Raw genomic sequence first — 22,799 nt, 5'->3', positions numbered from 1 at the left:
ACTTAAACAAATAACATAATGGTCGATAAAAACACATATATGCAAAAGAAATAAATAGAAAAAGAAAATAATGACGATGACAATGTGGCGAGATTTACCGATAAATACGAACGTAATAGACGATGAAATCACAATGACGGCGAGAAGATAAAGCGACGATGAGAAAGAGAGAAATAGAGAAAGAGAGAAAGAGAGTGTGTATGTGTTTTGTGTTTGTTTGTCTGTTGTGTTTGTGTTTGTGTATTAAGGGTTGTGTTTTGTGGTGCAGCAATGAGACTTACATTTGTGTGGTTTATAGTATGGAAGGTATTGACAACGGTTATTAAACAACAACCGTTGTGAAATATGTTTTAACAACGATTGTACAAAACACCCGTTGTTAAATAAGTTTTAACAACGGGTTTCAAAAGTAACCGTTGTGATTACTTTTCACTAACTTTGCGCCAATTTTGCGCCAAATTATTAACAACGGTTCCGCATGTGTGACCCGTTGTTAAAAATAATAACAACGGTTTTTATAACTATACCCGTTGTAATTGATTTTAGTAAAATTCGCGCCATACATTCTACAACGTCTATTGTGATTTTCGTGAATAATCGTTGTTAAATGGGCGTTGTAGTTGCCTAAATTTGTAGTAGTGCATGAGGCTTACCATTGGTCATCCCAAATTTCTTAAGCATTTCCTTAATATACTTTTGTTGATGGATCATGATTCCTTCATTTGATTGCTTAATTTGGAGTCCAAGGAAGAATCCTAGCTCACCCATCATGCTCATTTCAAACTCCGATTTCATTAGTTCCGAAAAATATAAGTAAAGGAGTTCATTTGTTGCACCAAATATAATGTCATCAACATATACTTGTACAACCAACAGTTCACTGGACTGTTGCTTTAAGAACAATGTTTTGTCAACGGAGCCTCTTTTAAAACCATTTTCAATAAGAAATTTAGACAATCTATCATACCAACATCTTGGTGCTTGTTTTAAACCATAAAGAGCTTTGTCTAATTTGAAAACATGGTTAGGCAAATCATTGTTCTCAAAACCCGGTGGTTGCTCTACAAAGACATCTTCTTCCAAATATCCATTTAAGAAAGCGGTTTTGACATCCATTTGGAAGAGTTTAATGCCTTTGTGAGCCGCAAAAGCTATAAGCAATCGTATGGCCTCAAGTCTAGCTACCGGTGCATAGGTTTCATCGTAATCAATACCCTCTTGTTGGTTATAACCTTGCACCACTAGTCTAGCCTTGTTCCTTACAATTTCTCCCGAGTCATCAAGCTTGTTGCGAAAGACCCACCTAGTACCAATGACGGTACGATTAGGCGGTCTAGGGACTAAGTGCCATACCTCATTTATTTTGAATTGATTGAGCTCATCTTGCATGGCAAGCACCCAATCTGCATCAGTCAAGGCGACTGTTACATTTGAAGGCTCAATTTGAGATAGGAAGGCATTATGGGCACAATACTCATTGAGGTGAGCGAGATTGTTGACGGATGATCTTGTTCGAATTCCCGAGTTGAGATCACTTGTGAGATTAGTGAGTGGATGAGAGCTTTGATGTTTCCACTTCTTTGGAACAATGGTTTCTTGTTCCCCCTCAACAAAGATCGATCCACGATGGATTGTTTCTATTTGCCTGGAAGGTTCTTCATCCTCACTGTTTTGGGTTACTTGATTACGGAGGTGGATGCAACGATCGTTGGGTCTTTGCTTCGAGAGAAGAATCGGAGGTGCTACGTGTTCCCCCGAGTTGCTTTGATCTCCTTTGAAGGTGACAGTCTCTGTATGTCATTGCAATTCGGTCTTTGGGAGATTCTTCATCCGTGAACACGAAGTCTTTTCGAACAAGACCAATCTCAAACTCATCATCCTCATCCTCATCATCATCATCCATGTTTTGTACCTGTCCAAGCACACTAGATTCATCAAAAATGACATGGATGCTTTCTTCAATTAACAAGGTTCGTTTATTGTAAACTTTATAGGACTTGCTATGATCGGAGTACCCAATAAATACTCCTTCATCACTACGTGGATCGAACTTACCCAAATTGTTTTTACCATTGTTATGAACAAAACATTTGCTTCCAAAACATCTAAAATATGAAATGTTGGGTTTTCTTCCACGTAACGATTCATAGGGAGTTTTATTTAATATACTCCTTATCATGACACGATTATGAATGTAGCAAGCGGTATTTACCGCTTCGGCCCAAAAGTTCTTAGGCAACTTACTAGATAATAACATTGTTCTAGCCATTCCTTCAAGGGTTCTATTCATCCTTTCAACCACACCATTTTGTTGTGGGGTTCTAGGAGCCGAGAAGTTATGGTCTACACCATTGTCATCACAATAAGCACCAAATGATGAGTTTTCGAATTCGGTTCCATGATCGGTTCTCATTGAAACAAGTTTTAAACCAAGTTTATTTTGAATCTTCTTTAACCAAATTAGAAACTCATCAAATGTCTCATCCTTAGAGCTTAGGAAGAGTGCCCAAACGAACCTAGAGTAATCATCAACAATGACACACACATAACGACTACCACCTCTACTTCTAGTTCTCATTGGTCCACATAAGTCGATATGTAAAAGTTGCAAAGGTTGAGATGTACTCATAATTCTTTTGGATTTAAAGGAACTTTTAACATGTTTACCTCTAGCACATTCATCACATACTTTATCAAAATCAAATTTTATATTAGGAATGCCTTCAACTAAGTCAAGTCTTTTAAGGGTATTAAGAGTTTTTGTACTAACATGACCAAACCTTTTATGCCATAACCAAGGATCATTGTTCATTACACTCATGCAAGACATGGTGTGACCGGATAGAGAGTTCAAATTAGTTACGTAAACATCTTTGACACGTCTTCCTTCGAGTATTAGTTCATTAGTAGTGGCATCAAAAATTCGACACATATTGGCACGAAATTCAACAACATTACCCTTATCACAAAGTTGAGAAATGCTAAGGAGATTATGTTTCAAACCTTTGACAAGCCGCACATTGTCGACACAAAGTAAGGATGACTTACCAACTTTTCCAATACCAATAACTTCACCTTTCTTGTTGTCACCAAACCTTACCGTGCCACCATCATACGCTTTAAGTGAGAGGAATTGGCTTCTATCACCCGTCATGTGACGAGAGCATCCACTATCCAAGTACCAATTGCGGCCGCCTCTCACCAAGCCCTACACAAGATTAGTTTTTGAGTTTAGGAACCCAAATGAATTTGGGTCCCTTTTTGTGATCAACATAACTTGTGGTGTCTTTCTTAATGTTCATTTCTTTTAATGTTTTGGTGTTCTTATCAATGTCATCAAATCGTTTTGTACATCCATTAAAAACATGACCATTGTCACCACAATAATTGCAAATGATGTATTCGGGAAGACCTACATACTTCCTTCCTCTAAAATCGTTTTTAGGCTTCGGATGCAACGATCGATCATTTGTCCATTTGAACCCCAAACCAACGGATTTCTCACATTTCTCGGTTTGATTCGTGAGGAAGTTTAACACGGTTTGACTTCCTTCCCATTTTTCAGTGATGTTCTTAGCATTAACAAGTTCATTGGTCAAGTCGTTGACACGTGAGAGAAGATGCAAATTCTTTTCCTTTTCTCTTTTAAGTTCATCATTGTTAGCACTTTCTATGGACAATCTTTTCTCAACAATGAAGTCATGGGTGTGATTGTTGAGTTTAGACACGAGATATATGATTCTTTCTTTGGACTCTTCATACTTAGATGTCATCTCGTCAAGTCTTTTGCTTAGATCAACGACTTCATCGGATCTATGGTGAGGAGAAGACTTAGAAGTGCTACATTCGGGCATACCTTTTTGAAAGAAAGTAAGCCTATCATGGAGATCTTCTATTTCATTCTTGAGACAAACAACCTCACTCTTAAGACACTCATTTTCATTTTCCAACCATTCACTCTTTCTTTTAAACTTGTCTAAATCGTGGTCGAAGCAACAGTCTTAGACACTTGTTTTCTCTCAAGTCTACAACTTCAACTACAAGGTCATAGATCTCATTTTCAAGAGCATCTTTGTCCTTCAAAATGTCATCACGTTCCTTGGTTAGTTGGGAAACTTGCATCACCAAAGTAGTGTTGACATTTTCAAGGTCAGAGACGTCCGTGGGGGTCAACCTAAGACGCTCTAGTTCTTTAGTCAAATGTTTGTTTAACTTGTTAACTCTTTTGACTTCATTATATGCCTCAGAAGTGACAGTGACGCAGTCTGTTGCTTTTAGTTCATTTTTCAGATTAAAGTTCTCTTGAGCAATTTCCTCAATCTCATTTTGCATTACATTAAGCTTATCATTTTGAGACCGACATTTATCAAAAAGATGATCAAGAAGCTTACATACTTTCTCTTTGGAGTAAGTTCTAGCCTTGGCCTTTAGATGATTTACCTCGTTGTCGGAATCGGAGTCGGAATCGTCGGGGTTAGCCATGAGACATCTTAAGTGTTCAAGTTTTGGGTTTTTTGAGACTTTTTCTTTACCATGATTTGCAAGACACATTTTAGCCTCAAGTTCCTCCTCGATGAGTTCCTCATCTTCCTCGGAGTCGGACATTCCCCATATAGCACTCATGACTCTATGTTTATAGTCCTTTTTAACCTTTTCTCTTCTTTCCTTAGATTTGATTTCTTCCCACTTGGGACATTCTTTAATTTGATGAGTTTTATCACCACATTTAAAGCATCCCACGGTGGAGGTAGGTCGTTTCTTAAGAAAGCGTTTTTTCGAGTAATTATTAGTGAACCTTTTGTTACCTTGTCCATTGACCAACCCGGCTAAGTTCCTTGTGAACATAGCAAACTCGTCTTCCTCCTCATCTTCTTCATCACTTGGAGAAGATGTGAGGGCGAGACTCTTTCCCTTTGATGACTCACTAGAATGCTTATCGAGGTTAAACTCGTGAGCCATTAGTGATCCCATTAGTTCATGAAGAGATAGGGTTGACAAGTCTTTAGCTTCCTCTATGGCGGTGACTTTAGGTTGCCATTTAGGGGTTAGACTACGAAGGATTTTTCGAATGATGTCCTCGGACTCGAAATTCCTTCCTAGACTTTGAAGCTCATTAATAATACAAGAAAAGCGAGAAGAGAAACTATTTAAAGACTCGTCCTTTGACATTCTAAACATCTCATATTGTTGCATGAGAAGGTCAATACGGTGTTTTCTTACTTGGGACGTCCCTTCATATGCAAGTACAAGGGAATCCCAAATAGATTTTGCCGTAGGACACCCGGAGATTCGACTAACTTCCCCCTCACCAACACAACGTTGAAGAATCGACATTGCTTTGGAATTCTTTTCGGCAAGCTTGAAGTCGTTCTCATTGTAATTTCTTTCCTCTTTTGTCTTGGTGAAACCGTTAAGAATATCGGTTTCCTCAATGGCAAGAGGTCCATTTTGGATGATGTTCCAACATTGATAATCGATACTTTTGATGTAATGTTCCATTTTGAGTTTCCACCATCCAAAATTCGAACCGGTAAAGACCGGGATCTTGGAGTGTTTCTCGGAATCCATTACCCACGAATCAAACTCTAAGGCGGTTAGCCTCGATCAAGAGCACGAGGCTCTGATACCAATTGTTGAGTTTATGGATTCAAGTACCTAAGAGGGGGAGGGGGTGAATTAGGTACTATTTTTAAAAATTTATAACTCCAACTTTATTGAATTAAAGTGAGTTACGAGAACAAAAGAGATGAGAAGATACTTTGAATAATATTGAAAGATTGAACAAGTATCACGATGAATGTTTCTTTGAAGTATGAAAGCAACAATCGTTCGATCAGTATCTATTTGTCTCGGTTTGTGGAATATGACTGCAGACCAAATGCGACAAGATGATGAATCACACTTCTAAGGTAAAGCAAAGCAAAAACAAACAAACAAAGTAAATTGCAGCGGAAATAAAGTAAAAACAATGAACACGAGATTTTTGAATTGGTTCGGCAAATACTCAAGTGCCTACGTCCAATCTACCTTTTTATTGTTTTTCTTTTAGTGATCTACTCCGACAACTAAAAGACCCTTACAATAAAAGACACCAACCTACTCCGGTTGTAAAGCTAGTACAAGAACTACTCCGTTCTTATGACAAGCTAACTCGCAACCTACTCCGGTTGCCAACTCACAACCTACTCCGGTTGTCAAGAGTTAAAGACTACTCCGTCCTAAACTCTAGTAACACACTTAGAATGTTATAGGATCAAGTTTCCACTAACACATTCTTAACAAAGAATAGAGATGGACAACTTTTACAAGATCAACAATTCATAAGCAAGAGAGTTTAGTATAGAAAAGTAACAAAGAGCCACGATTTGTAACAACTTGAAGACACTTGAAGACTTTTAAAGGATTTTGCAAATAAACACGATTTTTAAGCTTTAAAAACAATTTGCAAAGTTGAAAGAATTATTTCAGAAAAGTCTTAAGGATTTAAGAGGAGGGACACGGTTTATATAGAGGAGGTGAGTGAAGGGGTTGCTAGGGTTTTGAAGGGTCAAAGACCTCACATGTGAAGGGCAATAGCAACCACCCAAAACTTGCACCAAAGAGGGCTCTTTTGCAAAGGCAAGAATAGAGAAAGAAGGTTTGAAAGATATCCTTAAAAGCTCATGCAAATTCAGAAAACAAAGAGAGAAAAGACAAGTCACATGATGACAAGTTAACACTAAAATGGCAAAAAGCATTCTTTGTTTTCTTAAAGAGCCAAAGGGTTGAATTTGCATAAAGAGGAAACATTTTGAAAATAATAATTCAAACCACTCTTTATTGAAGACCATCCCCTTAATAAAATCTGATTTTCTATCTTTGAAAAATAGGAGTCACGTGAAAGCATTTGAAAGATAAAAAGAGAGATTCAAGTTTTTACGAGTTGTGGCATAATCCAAACAGCTGTTTACTAATGAAAGCAACAGTCGTCTGGACTGTTTCTATTACTCTAATATACTCTACTTTCGCACTTGTACATTAGATGACACTTGACTAAATACAATGGGATGATTAACAACTTCAACACTTCTTAATCCATGCTTGATATGATCATATATCCTGAAAAGGTAAACTAAGATGACACAAATCAAATGGGCATGTTATCATCAACATAAGGAACCCAACAAATTCCCCCTTTGATGATGACAAGCCCCAAACGAATGTATAAGCAATGTAAACACCTTGATTCAAGATTTTAAGCAAGCAAGATCAAATGATAGAGAAGGGACAATATTACCTTACCTAAGGCAAAAGCTAGAATCAAACTACCATGACAATTTTACATTGCCCCAAAACAAGAATCAAGCTAAGAAGGTTAGGCAAGACATTAGTTTAATCAATAAGCAAAGAGATTCAAAGCATGAGTTTACCTTTTCCCCCTCTTGACATCATCAAACGGATAGGGATGTCAAAAGCATTAGAGTGCAGATATTTCACAAGAAAACACAAAAAGACACATGTAATCGTGACAAGGTAACAAGGTCAACATAAACAAGGATTAAACATAAGTTAATCAAAGTTCAACATGGCTAAATAAAGTTTAAAATACACCACCAAATGTCAAAATAACAAGCGAAAAAAATAATGTCTTAGAAGGGCACAATTATGGTGGGACAAAAGGTGTAAGGCAAAAGACAAGTTTGATTATGGGCAAATTCAGGGTGCGGAAGTTTGGTCATCGTTTTGAGGATAAAGAAGAAGATAGCAAAATGGTTAAGATTTGACAATGAAGGTCTGAGTCACGATCATCTCTCTTTGTTGCATTAGACTTTGTATATTGAGACCACCAAGGTATGCACCGATATAAGTTCTCAACATGTGATGAAGGAACATCAACTTCTTGTATTTTGCTTTCATATCATGAAATTTTTGACAAATTTGATCTTGACCTCTGAGCGTAGCAACAATTGCATACACTGTTGCTTTCCTTTCTACTTTGACCATAGCAACGATCGCATATACACCGTGACTTCCTTTCAATTTCTTCCAAAATTTTTGCTTTACTTTTTTTCTCAAGACCGTCATGAGTTTTCAATTTCATCTATCTCGTTTCCAATAATCACTTTGACATTTCGCATATTGCTTTCCCGTTTTTTTTTTTTTTTTTTTTTTTTTTTCAATTTTCCAACCAACTTCAATTTTCAATTTCATCTCTCTCCATTTTTCTAACCAACTTCCCAATCATCTCTTGATGCATATGTAGAACATGTAGTTGTTTGGTTCTTTGTTTCACATAGACCGTTGCAACATAAGTGGATTGAATGTGAAGGGGTGATGTCTTTGGGTATTGAAAAATGAAGGATTTTGAGCAATTTGAAGAGTATAAGAGTCATCCATTTGAAGGTGGTTAAAAGGGTTGGTATTCGTATTGAAGGACGTTTTGACCATGGTGGGTAATTGTTGAGTTTAATGGGTAGGTGAGATGGTAGGATTTGGGGAGATGAAGGGATAGACGGTTTGTGGGTTAGTAAGTTTGGACGGATAGGAATAGATGGTGGGTTGAGGTAGTAAATGGCCCAATAAATGTGGAAGGTGAGGTGGTTGGCCCAACTAATCATATTTAATCATTCGAAATAAAAACGCAAGGTAGCATATAATAAACGTAAATTTAGATATGAGGTTGAGTGATTACCGACTCACAAATACGGTGTCAATTTTTGGTCTAAACATGATTTCAATGCACTTAGAACACTTAATGACATATATCCAAATTTAATTTAATCAATTAAGAAATTTTGTAAAACTCACACTAAAAATCACAAGCTATTAATTAACCCAATTTCTAGTCTAAATTTCTCAAAATGTTCTCTTGCAAGTGGCTTAGTAAAAATATCGGCAATTTGATTTTCGGTCTTGCAAAAGATAAGTTTAATATGCCCTTTTTCCACATGATCACGAATAAAATGGTGACGAATATCAATATGTTTGGTTTTAGAGTGTTGAATAGGATTTTTTGGAAATATTTATTGCACTCGTATTATCACACATTAAAGGAATGGAGTAAAAAATAATACCAAAATCCAAGAGTTGTTGTTTTACCCAAAGGAGTTGAGAACAACAATGTGCCGCACTAACGTACTCACTTTCGGCCGTAGAAAGAGCTACCGTGTTTTGTTTCTTTGAGGCCCAAGAAGTCAAGCAAGGACCCAAGAACGTTGCAATTCCGGAGGTACTCTTTCTATCTACCGTGCACCCCGCATAGTCCGCGTCCGAAAAGCCTATAAGATCAAAAGGACAATGTAAAGGGTACCATAGGTAAAGATTTTGTGTTCCAATCAAATACCAAAGAATTCTTTTAACGGCTTTGAAATGTGATTCTTTCGGATTTGCTTGGAACCTAGCACATAAACAAACGCTAAAGAGAATGTCGGGACGACTTGCGGTCAAGTAAAGAAGTGAGCCTATCATACCTCTATACACCTTATCACTAACATTCTTACCGAGTTCATCTTTGTCCAATTTGGACCCTGGCTACCATGGGTGTATCATCACTACTACAGATATAGGCTATAACAACGGTCAAAAACCGTTGTTATATAAAAAAGCGGACGTTGTTAAAGCGTCCGTTGTAAAAGGTTTTAACAACGGTTGGTTTACTTAAGGAAACCGTTGTTAAAACTATTAACCACGGTTTTATGTATAAAAACCCGTTGTGGAAAGTGTGACTCAATTTTGGGGGAAAGTTATAACAACGGGTTGTAATATACAAAACCGTTGTTATAACTAAAGACAACGGGTTGTTTTAAAATAACCGTTGTTGTTTGTTCTTAAAAAATAAAAAAAAAAATTAAATATTACTAGATGCATGCATAATTACGGCTGTTAGAATTCCAATGCATGCATTATTACCGACATTCACTTGTACATATGAACGGATAATATGGAATGATAAGGGTTAGTAATAGGATTTGAAGCGATTATTGAGAGAGATGATGATGATTATGACACAACTTCCTAACATATATATTAATTAAAAAGCAATTAACTCAACCCACACATTGCTTAGTATAAATACATTGCATATCTCAACTAACATTTCCATTATCTCATATATTCATCTCCAAACTCTAAATCTGACATTAAAACAAACTCTACTTAATCTTTCAAATCAAACTCAAAAAACTCTAAGAAAATGAATGATTTCATCCTAAAGACTCTTACCATGATCGAGAACAACAACAACTTCATCCGTCGGTTCCTCCATATTGAGGAAAGTTTCAGGAGCTACCTTGCGGATGCTCGATCCGCACCGAAGCACGCCAAAGAAGATGGCTTGACGGAGCGCAGCGATTGCGGCTATATGACGATATATCAACTGCTGAACGGAACCTCCAAATAGCCAAGGAGGAGAGGATGGATACGATAGAGCACAATAAGATCCTCCATGAAAATATAAGAATTGCATTTTTACATATGTAATTTTTTTTTTTAATTTATGTATTTATAAATATATATATATATATTAATTATGTTTATCTTACTTCTTCATCTTGCTTCTTCATTGTTTTAGTAACTAATTATGCGAACAATACTTAAACAAATAACATAATGGTCGATAAAAACACATATATGCAAAAGAAATAAATAGAAAAAGAAAATAATGACGATGACAGTGACGGCGAGATTTACCTGATAAATACAGAACGTAATAGACGATGAAATCACAATGACGGCGAGAAGATAAAGCGACGATGAGAAAGAGAGAAATAGAGAAAGAGAGAAAGAGAGTGTGTATGTGTTTTGTGTTTGTTTGTCTGCTGTGTTTGTGTTTGTGTATTAAGGGTTGTGTTTTGTGGGTCAAAGCAGACTTACTTTGTGTGGTTTATAGTATGGAAGGTATTGACAACGGTTATTAAACAACAACCGTTGTGAAATATGTTTTAACAACGATTGTACAAAACACCCGTTGTTAAATAAGTTTTAACAACGGGTTTCAAAAGTAACCGTTGTGATTACTTTTCACTAACTTTGCGCCAATTTTGCGCCAAATTATTAACAACGGTTCCGCATGTGTGACCCGTTGTTAAAAATAATAACAACGGTTTTTATAACTATACCCGTTGTAATTGATTTTAGTAAAATTCGCGCCATACATTCTACAACGTCTATTGTGATTTTCGTGAATAATCGTTGTTAAATGGGCGTTGTAGTTGCCTAAATTTGTAGTAGTGCATGAGGCTTACCATTGGTCATCCCAAATTTCTTAAGCATTTCCTTAATATACTTTTGTTGATGGATCATGATTCCTTCATTTGATTGCTTAATTTGGAGTCCAAGGAAGAATCCTAGCTCACCCATCATGCTCATTTCAAACTCCGATTTCATTAGTTCCGAAAAATATAAGTAAAGGAGTTCATTTGTTGCACCAAATATAATGTCATCAACATATACTTGTACAACCAACAGTTCACACGGATCGTTGCTTTAAGAACAATGTTTTGTCAACGGAGCCTCTTTTAAAACCATTTTCAATAAGAAATTTAGACAATCTATCATACCAACATCTTGGTGCTTGTTTTAAACCATAAAGAGCTTTGTCTAATTTGAAAACATGGTTAGGCAAATCATTGTTCTCAAAACCCGGTGGTTGCTCTACAAAGACATCTTCTTCCAAATATCCATTTAAGAAAGCGGTTTTGACATCCATTTGGAAGAGTTTAATGCCTTTGTGAGCCGCAAAAGCTATAAGCAATCGTATGGCCTCAAGTCTAGCTACCGGTGCATAGGTTTCATCGTAATCAATACCCTCTTGTTGGTTATAACCTTGCACCACTAGTCTAGCCTTGTTCCTTACAATTTCTCCCGAGTCATCAAGCTTGTTGCGAAAGACCCACCTAGTACCAATGACGGTGCGATTAGGCGGTCTAGGGACTAAGTGCCATACCTCATTTATTTTGAATTGATTGAGCTCATCTTGCATGGCAAGCACCCAATCTGCATCGATCAAGGCGGCTGTTACATTTGAAGGCTCAATTTGAGATAGGAAGGCATTATGGGCACAATACTCATTGAGGTGAGCGAGATTGTTGACGGATGATCTTGTTCGAATTCCCGAGTTGAGATCACTTGTGAGATTAGTGAGTGGATGAGAGCTTTGATGTTTCCACTTCTTTGGAACAATGGTTTCTTGTTCCCCCTCAACAAAGACATCGATCCACGGTGATCGTTTCTATTTGCCTGGAAGGTTCTTCATCCTCACTGTTTTGGGTTACTTGATTACGGAGGTGGATGCAACGATCGTTGGGTCTGTTGCTTCCAGAGAAGAATCAGAGGTGCTACGTGTTCCCCCGAGTTGCTGATCTCCTTTGAAGGTGACAGTCTACGTATCTTGCAATTCGGTCTTTGGGAGATTCTTCATCCGTGAACACGAAGTCTTTTCGAACAAGACCAATCTCAAACTCATCATCCTCATCCTCATCATCATCATCCATGTTTTGTACCTGTCCAAGCACACTAGATTCATCAAAAATGACATGGATGCTTTCTTCAATTAACAAGGTTCGTTTATTGTAAACTTTATAGGACTTGCTATGATCGGAGTACCCAATAAATACTCCTTCATCACTACGTGGATCGAACTTACCCAAATTGTTTTTACCATTGTTATGAACAAAACATTTGCTTCCAAAACATCTAAAATATGAAATGTTGGGTTTTCTTCCACGTAACGATTCATAGGGAGTTTTATTTAATATACTCCTTATCATGACACGATTATGAATGTAGCAAGCGGTATTTACCGCTTCGACCCAAAAGTTCTTAGGCAACTTACTAGATAATAACATTGTTCTAGCCATTCCTTCAAGGGTTCTATTCATCCTTTCAACCACACCATTTTGTTGTGGGGTTCTAGGAGCCGAGAAGTTATGGTCTACACCATTGTCATCACAATAAGCACCAAATGATGAGTTTTTGAATTCGGTTCCATGATCGGTTCTCATTGAAACAAGTTTTAAACCAAGTTTATTTTGAATCTTCTTTAACCAAATTAGAAACTCATCAAATGTCTCATCCTTAGAGCTTAGGAAGAGTGCCCAAACGAACCTAGAGTAATCATCAACAATGACACACACATAACGACTACCACCTCTACTTCTAGTTCTCATTGGTCCACATAAGTCGATATGTAAAAGTTGCAAAGGTTGAGATGTACTCATAATTCTTTTGGATTTAAAGGAACTTTTAACATGTTTACCTCTAGCACATTCATCACATACTTTATCAAAATCAAATTTTATATTAGGAATGCCTTCAACTAAGTCAAGTCTTTTAAGGGTATTAAGAGTTTTTGTACTAACATGACCAAACCTTTTATGCCATAACCAAGGATCATTGTTCATTACACTCATGCAAGACATGGTGTGACCGGATAGAGAGTTCAAATTAGTTAAGTAAACATCTTTGACACGTTTTCCTTCGAGTATTAGTTCATTAGTAGTGGCATCAAAAATTCGACACATATTGGCACGAAATTCAACAACATTACCCTTATCACAAAGTTGAGAAATGCTAAGGAGATTATGTTTCAAACCTTTGACAAGCCGCACATTGTCGACACAAAGTAAGGATGACTTACCAACTTTTCCAATACCAATAACTTCACCTTTCTTTGTCCACCAAACCTTACCGTGCCACCATCATACGCTTTAAGTGAGAGGAATTGGCTTCTATCACCCGTCATGTGACGAGAGCATCCACTATCCAAGTACCAATTGCGGCCGCCTCTCACCAAGCCCTACACAAGATTAGTTTTTGAGTTTAGGAACCCAAATGAATTTGGGTCCCTTTTTGTGATCAACATAACTTGTGGTGTCTTTCTTAATGTTCATTTCTTTTAATGTTTTGGTGTTCTTATCAATGTCATCAAATCGTTTTGTACATATGATGATCTTCCACATACTCGCTCTTAAAACTCTCCTCATAAACAGAGAAAACATATCAAAAGATGGGAATTAAGAAAGCTCTCATATAAACAGACCATCACCTCCTGATTACGTAACCATGGATTAACGTCATCTACGGTTTCAATGTCGGTAACGTTGACAAGTTTAAAATCACGGTTGAAATCATCAAACCCGAACCCAAAACTGAACCGTAAATGCCCCCAAGGTTTGCGTTTGGAAGGAATTTCTCGTAGAAGGGTTGATGAGGACTTGATTAAACTCAGTGTACAGAATATTCTATACACTACGAGCAAGACTGTACGAGGCTGCTAAACTGCGTGGATAAAAGCGACATCCCAGCAAAACACAGACGAGATTAAAGTGCAAATGCACAAATGTCTCTCCACCATATTAATGCAACAACAATGAGTTTAAATAGCATATATACATATATAAGAGAAGAAGGCCTATAACATCCATAAAGTAAGTAACAACCATACAAGCATAAAATTTCCAAACTGTTTTATCATGTCCGAAAATTATAGCATTGAATTTTTACTATTTAACGTTGATGCGTCCTTCTCCCCCACTCTTTTTCCTTAGCTAGTATTGGGTGTGTGCTCAGGAATGACATGGGCTCGTGGGTGCGGGGTTGGTCTAGACGGCTTCTTTCCCCTAACCCCTTTGTCGGTGAGGTCTTAGCCATTAGAGAGGGTTTGAGGGCCGGTCTTGCGTCCATGGATCGTTTTATTATTGCCTCTGATTACCTTAATGCAGTTACCACTATTTTGAGCAAGGCTCCGCCTTGTGGCCAATTTGCTAATGTTATCCTTGAGTGTAGGGATCTCTTGGAAAGCTCTCCCCGCTTGAAGATCATCTTTGAGAAAAGATCAGCTAATGGAGTTGCGGACGCTCTCGCTAAGGCCGGTTTAGTTGATACTAGCTCTAGTAATGGATGTATTAATTGGGACTTTGCTCCACCCTTTGTTCTTCGACTATGTACTAATGACTTTGTAGCGGCCATCGAGCCACTCCCCCCCGCCCCCCGCCCCCCGCCCGTTGTACCCGTACTTCCGTTTATTTTAATTTATGCACATTTTTCTAAAAAAAATAAAAAAAATTTACTATTCGGTGATTTCTTCTCGGGATACAAAACTAGTTAAAACATTCTCAAAAAATAAAACTTAACTACTAAATTAACATTAACATTGAAAATAAATCATTTAGCTTATCTCAGCTAATATGACGACCACCTGGAATTTGAACAAGACTTTCTGTAATAAAGCACCCTCTAACAAAAGCTGGAATCCTTTTAACTTTTCTTAGCCTACTGTAAGTTATTGGTCCGATGTCATACCAAAATAGCCCTTTCCCGTTCAATTTCGGAACCAAAACCTCATCTTTTGATTCTCTACTAGAACAAAAAACAGTTCGGGTGAATTGAAATAAACGAGATCTAAGAAATTGATCAGTAATATGAAACAATTTAACCCAAGATTCCTTTGCTCCATAGTCTTTCAACATCCATACAACTGTGCCTGTGTATAAACACAAGCAGCCATTAATAACTCTTAAGCTTAGCATACGAAACTTTTTATTATCTTCAAATAACTCCTCCGTCAAAGGGACGTGCCTAACCCATTTTTCGGACAGAGTATCAAAACAACCAATTCGATAGTGTTTTGAATTTGGAACCAAAAACACCCAATGTAGTAGATGGTTTTTTATGAGAACACCATTTTGTCCCTCCGTCGTTACTGAATCTACACGGTCTTTTTCCATCTCCGCCAATTTCCATGTATTTTTATTTGAAGAATAGACCATCACCTCCCTACCCTTAACGACAGTATTTAATAGTAGATCAATGCCATCAGCTTCCGTAATCTTGACAAATTTAAAATCACGGTTTAAATCATCAAACCCGAACCCAAAACTGGACCGAAAATATCCAAGTATAGAAGAAAACACAAATGTGTGCTTGTAGGGAATTTCTCGAAATACCCTCGTAGAAGGATTGATGAGGACATGCTTAAACCGAGTAAAATTGTCTTTGCCTACTCCTAGTCCTACACAAATCAAACCGTCAAATGAACCGACAACTGAAACCTCGCGTGGTCTCCACTTACCTAGGCTATGCGGTAAGGGAATTGTGGTGACCGAGTCAGGGGAGTCTACGTCGATTGAGTAGAGATTACGACGGTCTTTACCAGCTAGAATAAGGACGCGATTTGCGTCCGAGGAGCGGGATTCTTGAAGGTGAAGTTCGACGAATTCAGGGGATGATATTAAGGCGTAGAAGGATTTGGAAACACACTTGAAACGTAATAACGATTTGACGGGCAATTTGGAGAAGATCTCATGGCTTATAATCTCTGTTGGTAAAGATTTAGACATTGTTGTACAACTCAACAACTTTAGTCGACGACATTCGAAAAGGTACAAGATTTATGACGGCAACTATTTATTTATGAGATCATTGAGTTTTCAACATGCAGCTACTAGCTAGGTTAATCAAATTTGATATTTTCTCCGTCTCAAGGATAAACCGCTTCAAGTCAAGACTAGAAAAATGGACCAGACCGGATTATTTGGTCCGAATTAAAGCCGGACTGAATTTTTTTAGGTTTGCTCCATGGTCTTTTTAAAGTTTTGGTCTTGGATGTAGTCCGGTCCAAGACCAATCATTTTAAACCAATCATTATAAACCAATTATTATAGTGTTCTAAAGCATAGACCTTACAATATTATTAACAAAAATTTAACAATTATATATACTCGTAGGCTGGAGTTGATCTCGAGTCTAGCTCGAGCTCGCATTGAAGCTCAGAAGCTTGATAACGAGCACTGTTTTTTCAAGCTTCCCTCTGAGACCCTAACCAATCATCTAGAAACCCTAACCAAGCATAGACCTTACAGTATTATTAACTCTTCTTTCTCTTCTTCATTCCCTCTTCTCTCTCTGATTTTGATGCTATTAGCTTCATGACAAAAATAAATATATAAATTGATATCATTTTCATTTTCTAAAAAATCTTCAAATGATTAAAATATTAAAAAAAAAAAGTTTGGTTTGATATTATTAGCTTTGTAACAAAAATAAATATTTTCATTTAAATAATTTGAGAAAATATATAAATTGATATCATTTAGTTTCGTGAGGATGCAAAATAAAATGGGAGAATGAAAAATATTGAAAATTAATGGGTTATCAATCAATTTAAGAATTAAGATCTATGAGATATACTAAAAAGTAAATATATATATATATATATATATATATATATATATATATATATATATATATATAGAGAGGAGTTCAAATGAGTCCACCTAAAATGGTGAGTCCACTAAGTCTTAATCCTAACCATTGATCTTCTAAATTGATGGTTGAGATATTAAAGTTTTGAGATGAAAATTTTATTGTTTTATAAATGTAACTTTAATTTATAAATTTAACTTTAATTCTTTACAATTACAACTTTAATATTTTAGGTCATTTTATAAATAAAAATTTAAATTTATGTTACAAAATTTTTATTTTAAATATATAAAATTGATTTTTGAATGTAACTTTAATGTTTTGCGAGTGAAACTTTAATGGTAAAAATTGAAACTTTAATTTTTTTAGACAATTTTTAATATAAAAATTTGAATTTATTTAATTTTATTGATTTTTAAATATAACTTTAATGTTTTACGAGTGAAACTTTTATGATAAAAATTGAAACTTTAATTTTTTTAGACAATTTTTAATATAAAAATTTGAATTTATTTAATTTTGTTGATTTATAAATATAACTTTAATGTTTTACGAGTGAAACTTTAATGCTAAAAATTAAAACTTTAATTTTTTTAGACAATTTCTAATATAAAAATTTTAATTTAATTAATTTTACTGATTTTAAAATTTTATGTGAGTATTGTAATTTTATTAAAATAACTTTGATGTTTTACACTTGTAACTTTAATCATAAAGTTTGAAACTTTTTTTTATATGTTTTTAAAATTATACTAATTTGAAAAGTATACTAATTTGAATTTATGTAGCGTAACTTTAATGCTTGTGAGTCGAAACTTTAATATTTATGAGTCAAAACTTTATGTAATTTAAGTCCTTGACGTGTATTATTAGTCCATCGTAACTTTAGTCCATATAAGCGTAACTTTAATGCTTGTGAGTCGAAACTTTAATGCTTGTGATTCGAAACTTTAATGCGAGTCCTTTTATATATTGATAGCAACCCACCACCAACGGCCAACACGACCACCACCTAACCCACCACCAACATCCACCTCGACCACCAACTGACCCACCACCAACGTCCACTCCCTGACCCACCACCACCGTCCACCCCTGACTACATCACCCGAGCCACCACCGACCCTATCCAACCACCACCACGACCCACTGTAACCACCACCACCCACCACGACACCCTGCAAAAAAAAAAAAAAAAAAAAAAAAAAAAAACGAAGGCATAGGCGGCAGGAACCACGACTTCACCACAACCATCACCACAAATGACCAACCACCAACAACAACAAAGACTCCTTACTGAGATCTGAAAAAAACAAAAAAAAAAAGAGAGAAAGGAGAAGGGAAAGAGGCGGCAATGCACCAAGCACCACCAACTTCCTTACCACGACTTCACCACCGCCATCCCCAAATTTTAGATCTGAAATTAAAAAAAAAAAAAAAAAAAAAAAAGCAGGAAACGTGGGTGGTGCCGAGGGTGGTGCCGAGGGAGGCAGAAGAGGATAGGAGGGAGCCGTGGCAAGGAGGCAGAAGAGGAGATGAGGCGTCGACGGCGTGTTGTTGTTGTTGTCGGCGTGAGGGGGTGTTGTGGTGGTAGGGAGTTGGACAGAGAGAGAAGGGAGGAAGAAAGGGGAGAGAGAGAAAGGGAGGAAGAGAGAGAAGTGGGAGGTTGTAAAATGAATGGAATTAGGGTTTCTTGAGTTTTATATAGGCCATTTATTTTCAAAATTAATCTTAACCATTGATTTTGTTCTAATCTAATGGTTTAGATTAGGACTCATGGGACTCACCTATACTAAGGGACTCACTTGATCCCATTTCTATATATATATATATATATATCTGATAGAATAAGTCAATATAGTAAATATTGTAAATTATTTGATTGTATTTTAGTTACCTAGTTTACAGTTATTGCTTCCTAGTTTAGAGGATTCGGTTGCTATCTTATTGGCTTCGATTTGTATTTATACTGACATTATGATTAATGAGAAATCACCAATCAATCTCCTTTATGGTATCAGATTTTTAGGTCGATCTTTTCTCTTTCGCTTCCGCTACATCATCTTCTTTCTTCTAAACTTGACCTCACGTCAACAATCATGACCGGCGGCGATGCAAAATCAACCTTTCATCCGGCGTTGGCTGTCAACAACATCACTAATTATATCCCCGTCAAACTAGGCATGGATAATGATCAGTACCCTCTCTGGGTTACGTTGTTCACCAACCACGCCAAATCGAATAAGGTTCTTCACCACATCATCACGCCAAAGGTAGCACCCAAGCCGCCTTCGACCGCTGATGAACAGGAGATGTGGGACACACTCGACGCCACGGTCCTCCAGTGGATATACTCCACCATCACAACTGATCTCTTGGAAACCATCATCGAAGCCGAGTCTACCGCCAAGGAGGCTTGGGAACGTCTCGCTGATATTTTTCAAGACAACAAGAACTCACGAGCCGTGACACTCGAACAAGAGTTCTCTTATGTCGAGATGGCAGATTTCTCTTCCGTCTCCGCTTATTGCCAACGGCTCAAGTCATTGGCGGACCAATTGAAAAACGTTGGCTCTCCTGTTTCGAATAGCCGACTTGTCCTTCAATTGGTCTCAGGTCTATCTCCGGCATATCAGAATGTTGGTACGTTTATTCGTCAAAGCACTCCTCTACCTGCTTTTTATCGAGCCCGCTCCATGTTAACGCTCGAAGAGGCTAGTCTAGCCAAACAAGCAGCCACGAGTTCCTCAGAGGCTCTCTATACTCGTGGTCCTGTTGATGGCGACACTGGCGGGAACTCTTCCAAATCTGGCTCGTCTACCAACGGGAAAGGGGGTCGCGGTAATGGAACCGGTGGCAAGAAGAAGGGGAACAAGGGTGGCAAGGGCAATCAGGGTAACGGCAAGGGGCAGGGTACTTCATCGGCTCCCACAACTCCGTCACTCACCACGTTACCACCAACACCAATGTCGTGGCCAGGCGGGTTGAGCCGTGGCAGTGGCCTCCCTCTCCATGGGGGTACCCACCGTGCCCGTATCCATCGAGCCCGTGGACGATGAGACCACAGTTCTCACGGCAGCAGCAGGGGGTATTGGGGCCTCGACCTCAACAGGCTTATGCCACTGATGGAACTACTCCGTCTCAAACTGATATAGAGGCGGCAATGTTTACTCTAGGGCTTACTCCTCCTGAGCCGTGGGTAATGGACACGGGTGCTACGTCTCATATGACGTCAAACCAAGGTACGCTCTCGCCTTTTATTAATAAGAGTTTTAGTAATGGTATAATTGTCGGAAATGGTGAGTCAATTCCAATTCATGGCTACGGACACACGACCATTCCCACCTTACATCCACCCTTAGTTTTAAAAAATGTCCTTTTTGCTCCAAAATTAGTCAAAAACCTTATTTCCGTTCGAAAATTCACTACCGATAATAAAGTATCCGTTGAATTTGACCCTTTTTGTTTTTTGTGTGAAGGATTCGCGGACGGGGACTCGCCTAATGAGGTGTGATAGTCGGGGTGACCTTTACCCAATTTCTACCATTGCTACATCAGTCGTACCATCTTCTTATGCTGCCTTAGCTCCATCCGTGTGGCACAATCGCTTAGGCCATCCGGGTGATCCCGTTTTTTCTGTTCTTAGGCAAAATAAACTCATTGATTGTAATTCGAATTCTAGCAAGTCGTTTTGTCAATCTTGTCCTCTAGGAAAACATGTTCGATTGCCATTTGCTAAGTCTATTTCTCGTACTTGTATGCCATTTGATATTCTTCATTGTGATTTATGGACTTCACCCGTCTTAAGTTCACTGGGTCACAAATATTATTTGGTCATTCTGGACGATTACTCTAATTTTTTGTGGACGTATCCTATTGATAAGAAAACGCAAGTCAGCCCTATATTATTGAAATTTCATGCTTTCGTTCAAACTCAATTTGAACGGAAAATAAAAGCGATACAATGTGACAATGGAATGGAATTTGTAAATAGCCTATTTTGAGAATTTTGTGAGAATAATGGGTTAATTTTTCGACTCTCTTGTCCTCACACTTCGTCTCAAAACGGCAAGGCTGAATGCAAAATTCGTTCTATTAATAACATCGTTCGTACCTTGCTTTTTCACGCCTCAATACCAATTAAATTATGGCATCATGGACTTCATATGGCCACTTATATATTGAACATACTCTCTAGTAAACCAATTGCCTTTGACATCCCTCTTCGTCGTCTATACAATCGTACTCCGATTTATAGTCATCTCCGTATTTTTGGTTGCTTATGTTTTCCACTAATACCGTCTACCACTCGGCACAAATTACAGCCCCGTTCTTCCCCGTGTGTGTTCCTTGGTTATCCTCAAGATCACCGTGGTTATAAGTGTCTTGATATGTCTACTAATAAAATTATTATTTGTCGCCATGTCTTATTTGATGAGCATACATTTCCGTTTGCTAAGTTGCATCAACCCGACACCCATACTTATGATTTTTTGGATGACGGAGTTCCTCATTATGTCCTTCGACAATTGCTCACGACTCCACCTCAACCTCGCCACACACATGCCATCCCCTACTCCCCATGAGCCGTCTTCCCCTGACCAACCCACTGGTCAACCGTCTTCTACTGACCAGCCTCCTAGTCAGCCTACGGCCCAACCCTCTTCCTCTATTACACCTGCTCCTCGAGTCATACCTCCATCCAAACCCACAACGCGCGCTGATCATGGCATCGTTAAACCAAATCCCAAATACTCGAAGCCACCCGCTCACCAAAATTTGTCTCACATTGTAGCTATCTCTCCGATTCCCAAAAATCCCGTGTTAGCTATCCGTGACCCGAATTGGAAACTTGCCATGGATGACGAGTACACCGCTCTTATTAATAATAAGACTTGGGTCTTGGTTCCTCGTCCTACGAATGCCAATGTTATTCGCTCAATGTGGATTTTTCGTCATAAATTTAATTCTGACGGTTCTTTTGAAAGGTATAAAGCTCGTCTTGTAGGTGATGGAAAAACGCAACAAGTTGGTGTCGATTGTGGAGAGACTATTAGCCCGGTGGTTAAGCCATCCACAATTGGAACGGTCCTCTGTCTCGCACTTGCCAAGTCCTGGTCCATTAATCAACTTGATGTTAAAAATGCTTTCTTACATGGCACTCTTAATGAAGTGGTTTATATGTATCAGCCCCTCGGGTATAGGGACAAGTCTCGCCCGGACCATGTATGTCTCCTCAAGAAGTCACTTTACGGCCTCAAGCAAGCTCGTCGTGCTTGGTATAAAAGGTTTGCTGATTATCTTGCTCATCTCGGCTTCACACACAGTAAGGTTGATCATTCATTATTTTTTTCCGACAAGGTACAAATCGTGCTTATTTACTACTTTATGTCGACGATATTATATTGACATGTTCATCCGATACTCTACGAGCTGCTATTATGAGTAAGCTTCAGGCGGAATTTGCTATGAAGGACCTTGGCCCTCTAAATTTTTTTTTGGGCATCTCCGTCAAGCAATGCTCCAAAGGAATGTTTTTATCTCAAACCAAATATGCCCGTGAAATTATCGAGCGAGCTGGTATGACTTCTTGTAAAAGTGCTACTACTCCTGTTGAT

General features: G+C 37.9%; 2 protein-coding genes across 2 annotated transcripts; one reads left to right on the top strand and one right to left on the bottom strand.

Annotated features, from left to right (window-relative positions):
• Positions 1-15,155: 15,155 nt before the first annotated feature.
• On the bottom strand, positions 15,156-16,316 carry LOC141650982 (F-box protein CPR1-like). Its single transcript, XM_074458713.1, has one exon. The coding sequence runs from the start codon at positions 16,314-16,316 to the stop codon at positions 15,156-15,158; it is 1,161 nt and encodes a 386-aa protein (XP_074314814.1).
• Positions 16,317-19,280: 2,964 nt separating this feature from the next.
• Positions 19,281-20,240, top strand: LOC141650981 (uncharacterized). The gene has a single exon (XM_074458712.1). It carries the CDS (start codon positions 19,281-19,283, stop codon positions 20,238-20,240), a length of 960 nt encoding a protein of 319 aa, XP_074314813.1.
• The last annotated feature ends 2,559 nt before the right edge of the window (positions 20,241-22,799 follow it).

This window comes from Silene latifolia, chromosome 4 (genome assembly GCF_048544455.1).
Source record: "Silene latifolia isolate original U9 population chromosome 4, ASM4854445v1, whole genome shotgun sequence".
Taxonomy (NCBI): domain Eukaryota; kingdom Viridiplantae; phylum Streptophyta; class Magnoliopsida; order Caryophyllales; family Caryophyllaceae; genus Silene; species Silene latifolia.
This window is presented reverse-complemented; position numbering and strand designations above follow the sequence as displayed.